We start from the raw sequence: 5,929 nt of genomic DNA, 5'->3' as shown, positions 1-5,929 counted from the left end.
CTTAGTCTCCAAGCATTGCCAGTACTAATCAGGCTTGCAATTCTGTCACTGCTGCCTGCCCCCCCCTGCAGCCAGACCCTCCATATCCCCCTGAGTGTTACTGCCCTTTGGGTAAATGCCCCTTCCCCAAAAGATTGGCACCAGCCTGGTGGAGAAGCAAGGAGTGGGGCCAAGAGCCAGCCCAGCATGGGCACAGGGGCTGGGGACAGTGCCTTTACTAGGGTGACACCCTAGCAGCAGGCTGAGCAGGCAGGTCAGACCCAGGGAGTGAGCAGGCTGATTAGACAAGGTGGAGCCACACCAAGCTGGACAGGCCTGACCAGACCAGGAGAGGCATGTTGGGGGGGTGGGGGGGCACACACCTCAGGAGCTGGGAGCATGGTGAGAGCAGCCCTGAACTATGTTGTTGCTTGGGGCTGGATCACTGGCTGTGGTGGGTGCAGTGTGTTTGGCCAGCTCGGGTAGCACATCAGGCTGTACCTCCAAGCAGATGCCCAGTGACTCGGACCTCACTCCAACCTGCTATAATAGGAACCCTGAGACAAGAACAGAAGGCCTTTGGTTGTCACCTACAGAACCCAAACTTGAGCACATCATTAATGACCTCGTCTCTTGTGGGGAACAATGACCACTTCAAGGTAGCCATGGGGAAGCTGGCTTACTGGCAGCTTCTCAACCTCAACCAGCTTCTCTCCAGCAGACTAAGTCCTATTTTCACCAAAGCACCAGCTCTTGCTGTAGACTCAGATGCCAGCTGTGCCTCCTGATCAACACAGGCCACATCCCTGACCAAATAAACAACATTGAGGTTCGTTTACCTGCACTTCTACAAACCTCATGCAACACCATCACCTGTTTACAGTGCCCCTCTGCTTTTGGTACTGGACAGCCTGGGCAATCCCTACACGCAAGAACAAACATTGATCTGACATCAATTCCAGGATAGACAAAGCTGTGACAGAATGCTTTAACATCCCTACATGCTCCATCGCTGACCTTAGTGGCTGTTCTTGGATAATACTTTAAAAATGAACTTGAATGAAAAATTGCAGAACAAGAAGTCACCCAGACTGTACGATAAAAGTATGGTCTAAACCAAGACAGATTCTTATCCCATTACCTGGTGTAGGTTTTACCCCCAGCTTTGTTTTTCCTCTCTGACCCACCTTGCCTTTCCCAGCAGTATCCCGTTTCCCCCACCCTCCCTCTCCTTCGTATTCTAATCATTCTATTTAGCAACTCTGCTTCCTGCAGTCCCTTCACAGCAACCAGTGAAATAAGCCCTGTGCTAGCTTATGCTGTGCATCTCTGATCTAGTCTGCCAGGTGCAAATGCACCCTACTCTCATCCTCCCCAAGTGTAAACACCCCAGCCTGCGCTAACAACCAAGTGAGCTCCACACACAGCACCTTCAGAACAGAAGCCTACTGGCATGTTGTCCTGCACTGGTTAATATTTTCCCTATGACACTTCTGAGGCTACTCCGCTTCTTCACCCAGACACTAATGGTCTGTCTGGGCAGCCCAGTCATTTGGGGTCAAGTACCCACCTTACTGGAAGGAAATCTTTCTGACAAAGCACTCTTGACATTGGCATCTGGCTGTGGCCACATAACCCCTGCCTTATTCTGGTACAGCTGACAAAGTAGTGTCACCCCACCTTCCTTGCTTTGTTAGGCTGAGCATCCCCAAGGAAACAGGGGCCCCAAATCCTACTCCGTTTCTCTCTCTTCAGGGTAACGAACACACACCAAGGGATTCCAGAGCAGGTTCTTGCTTTGCCAGTGGCGGCAACAGCTGGCATAGGCTTGTCTCCCAGCAACTTGGGATGGGGATCAGTTCTGCCAACCTGCTTGTTACCCTACAGACTGTCACATGCTCTCTATGCCCATCCCCATTTGCAAGGCTGCAGAAGCAATTTGGCCCTCACCTCTAAGTGACTTACCACACAGGCTCCAGTTGTAGCATTTCCTTTATTAACATACAAAGTTAAAATTTGTAGCACATTCAGAGATTTAAAAAATAAAATAAAAATAAAAAACAAGTGGAAAAAATTTCTTCCACTTGGGTACAAGGGCCAGTGTTTTGCTACAGCAAACAAACACTGATCATCTCAAGTACTGTACTAACTAGGTAATTAGCTAGCTAGCATAATTGCAGTGTTGTTCTGAAACAGGGCCCTGCTACAGCTCTCCTAACCAACTTGGGCAGGAACTCCTGGGTTTCCTTTGAAGGGAGAAGCATTCCCCAACTACTGGAGCAGACGGCTGTTCTAGGGCTACAGGGATGAACACCTTTTGTGGAGCCAGGAGGCGATTCTGCCTGATGTTTCTAGTCTGCTGTCTACAGACCTTCCAGGCAAGTAGCCAGCTCCTCTGGCATAGCCTGCATCCCTGCCTCTTCCCCACCTGGGTCCCAACACACAAATATTTACAAGTCAAGACAAACAGGACAGGTATTGCTCAGCTACGCCCCTGCCAAGCCATGGCATGTTCTCTGCAATGGTTGGAAGGCTTATCCTGAAACTTTCAGGTCATCTGAAAAATCACTAGTGTTGCAGGAGGGCAGTGTGGAATAACTGTGATCACATAAGAGTCTGGGGACATCCCTCTGTCCTCAGTTGTCCTCCTCTCTGACAGGGGTGCAGTCTGCAAAAAAGCTTATTTTACTGCTAAGCAGTCTCTTCTTCTTCTGGAAGAGTGGCAGTTGGTTTTCTTGCAACTCCTCATCTCCACTGACAAGGGAGGCGGCAATGCTTGGCATTCTTGCAGATGCATCCTGATCTGTGATTTCTTGTAGGACCTAGTAAGGAAAGGAGACAAGCTGAGCAAGTCTCAGAAGATAAAAGAGGGTGGTTTATGCTACCAGCACTGGTACCTGTCAAATTCCTTGTGTTCCACCCCTGGCTGGTTGGTCACCGCTTCTCGTTTCCCTTCCAGGTGAGACCCTATTAAGTTCCCTTTCCATCAGGGCACTTGGGGGCATGATGATGGTAACAAGCAGGACTACAAGGACTTCAGTGACACAAGGCAAAGCCCTTTGGAACTTTTTCTAGAGACAGAAGTTGATTTTCTTCATCTACTGCCAACCCCAAGCAGGTGGAAACAACCACACACTGCCCAGCTTTCCCCAGCACTAAGAAGATTTAAGACTAGATTTGTTCACTGGTTGTTACTCTCAAATACACCGTATTTGTGCTGCATTTATATTAGTTTCATAGTTTCTAGGGTCGGAAGGGACCTGAGACGATCATCTAGTCCGACGCCCTGCCATGGCAGGAAAGAGTACTGGGGTCAAACGACCCCAGCAAGGTGTTCATCTAACCTCTTCTTAAAAACCCCCAGGGTAGGAGCCTGCACCACCTCCCTTGGAAGTTGGTTCCAGACCCTAGCCGCCCTGACCGTGAAATAGCGCCTTCTGATGTCTAACCTAAACCTACCCTCTGCTAGCTTGTGACCGTTGTTCCTGGTCACTCCTGGCTGTGCTCGGGGGAACAGTGACTCCCCCAATGCCTTCTGATCCCCCCTGACCAGTTTGTAACAGGCCACAAGATCCCCCATCAGCCTTCTCTTGTGGATAGTACTATGCCTTCTCTTGATAGTACTATGCTAAAAATTAACTCTTCCCAACTCCAGCCTACCTAAACCTTTGTCAAGGACTGCACTGTTTCTTCTAAAGAGAAGGGCAAAATCATTCGACTCTGGAGGTCAACCCACAAACAGTATGAGAGATGACTTTCTGAACTAAGAACCTGCCCTTGCACAAGACCCAGGTACTGTGGCAGCAGGTACAGCGACCAACACACACCCCAAATACACCTCAAGAAAAAAGTTTTAGAATTGGGGACACATGCACCTTTTCTACCAAATCACCCGTGTTAAATTATTGACATTCTAACAAATTTAAGGTACAAAACTTGCTAAAAATCAGTCCTTGCCTTCCCAGCACACCCTCTTAGGTAGCCAGTGGGGATGGCAGATCTCAGGCTGAGGCTTTATTTCTCAATCTCCATTGCCTTCTTCAGTTATGCCAACCGATGAGAGAGTGGTGCATTTTAATAGAGAGCTCAGGTACAAGAGGGAAATAAACTAGTTTTGATATATGAAACACAGGCTTTCTACTTTGCAATTTAAGTCTATGCACTTTGGGATTCTACACCAGGCAACTGCTTGTTATTTCTAGCCTCTAGCTCTTGCCTTTGTAGTTGGGGCAACACAAACAGGCTGAAAGAAGGTGGCCTTCCCAACAGCTACTACAGTGGAGTCTTCCAGTTTGAAGGATCCTTCGGAATTGCTTGTTTGGTCCTCACTGATTTCACCCTGCACAACATGCACATTAAGGTTACATACCTCTATCCTGTAAAGCAAGTCATTCAGGAAACACATTAAGAGACCCCTAGCAATTGTCTTCTCCCTTCCCAGCAAGCAACTGCTCCAGAGCCATTACTGGGAGTACCCAGCTTTCTCCAACAGAAAGTGGTCAGCAGAGGTGTGAAAAAAGTCTGAACAAGATCAGCATTGTCACCTCCCAAAGAGCCAGCCTCCAAGACTTGAAGCAGTCTTCCCCCAACCTACAGTCCAATGCAGAGGAATGTGGGATTTTCAAATATTCTAAATATACCAAAAATAAAATGTCATTCATGCTGGTACTATGGCAGGTCTAAGCTCACCAGATGCTAAAAGGTACTTGTTTACTTACCAAAAAGCCACCTCAGACAGCTGACAGGTAGGAAGAGGTGAACCCAAAATAGGGTTTGTGTCATCAAATCCTACAGACTAGCATGCCAGGCAGAGAACCACGTAGCTCACTGCCTTAGCAAGAACTAGACAGAGATCTGACCATGAGAAACGGAGCATCTTGCACCTACCATCTGACTCTGGTTAAAAGTATTTGTACGTGTAGGCACCTGTAACTGCTCAGGGCCACATGTCTTTCTGAAGCCAGCATGTAAGTTAACATTCAGATGAAACTCAAAATGGGAGAAAATTCTGACGTCACTCACCAAAAACCCAGGCTCCCGATTTCTACATTTGGCAGGATCACAGTTACAACCTTCCTTGCAGCTTGCCTTCTGCCTCCTGCAGCTGCACTGCTTGTTTCCGCATCGGCCCTTGCAGGAGCACTAATAAGATATGATCAAGAATGAATGTTCTGCTGTTCCCAGCCAGTCTCCAGATGTCTACTGCCATGAAGGACGCAGCAACCAGAGGCCTGGTATGGCCTGTGTGGCAGCAGGCACTAAAATCACAGGAGAGACCTATTCTCTCATGCTTGCCAAAGACAGCGAGTTCAGTTTGCCCAGCAGCGGTCTCCTGTGGTTAGCCCCATATGCACCCTGGATTTGATACTGCTCGAATAAATTTGCTGGAAAACTCTGCTTGCGTATAGTAGATGTCATGAACCCATGTGATTAGTAGGTTTAAGCATGAGAGTTCAGAGAGTAACATGCATTCTTTGGTGCCAAGCCATGATAATTCCATGCTGACCTCACCTGTAAAAGTGAAGAAGCCTGGAGCTCCCATTTCATGAAGAGTCAAGCTTAGCATGACCCATTACAAATGTACAGCAAGCAAAGGGCTCCTTTCACCACACTAATCATCCCCTGAAGGCTGGTAGGCAATAGGCTCGACTAAAATCAATGGCAAGGAGTTGAGCTGCTCTGCCCCTGTGGCCCACAGCAGGGTTGCAAAAGGTGGCCTGTGCCAGTAAAAGGTTGTTCAGGTTGTCCCTTTTATCTATACTTTTTCAGGGGGTCCTGACTATAACAAGCCCTCTGGAAAAAGCCATTGAAGGCATCTCTCTTGCCTTCTCTGCCAAAGGCTCACAAGACAACCACAGCATTTGCTTAAAACTGAGGCTGTTTCAGAAGTCTGACTAAAAACCTGCAGCTGAGCAGGCCAGTACAGCTGTACCTGTATGTGGCCCATGAA

The 5,929-nt window shown here is 48.2% G+C and overlaps 1 protein-coding gene across 1 annotated transcript in view; it reads right to left on the bottom strand.

The window, feature by feature from the left end:
• Positions 1-1,953: 1,953 nt before the first annotated feature.
• The window catches only part of KIF4A (kinesin family member 4A), a 33,980-nt gene continuing 30,004 nt past the window's right edge, over positions 1,954-5,929 (bottom strand). The window contains exons 29-31 of the mRNA XM_019521125.1: positions 5,002-5,121; positions 4,196-4,318; positions 1,954-2,801 (exon numbers count right to left, since the gene is read on the bottom strand). Coding sequence (XP_019376670.1) covers positions 2,616-2,801; positions 4,196-4,318; positions 5,002-5,121 — 429 coding nt within the window. The 3' untranslated portion in view covers positions 1,954-2,615. The remainder of the gene's footprint in view (positions 2,802-4,195; positions 4,319-5,001; positions 5,122-5,929) is intronic.

Source organism: Gavialis gangeticus, unplaced genomic scaffold, assembly GCF_001723915.1.
Source record: "Gavialis gangeticus isolate Ggan-Ray unplaced genomic scaffold, GavGan_comp1, whole genome shotgun sequence".
Lineage (NCBI taxonomy): Eukaryota > Metazoa > Chordata > Crocodylia > Gavialidae > Gavialis > Gavialis gangeticus.
The sequence above is the reverse complement of the archived record's forward strand: the minus strand, read 5'-3'. Positions and strand labels throughout refer to the sequence as shown.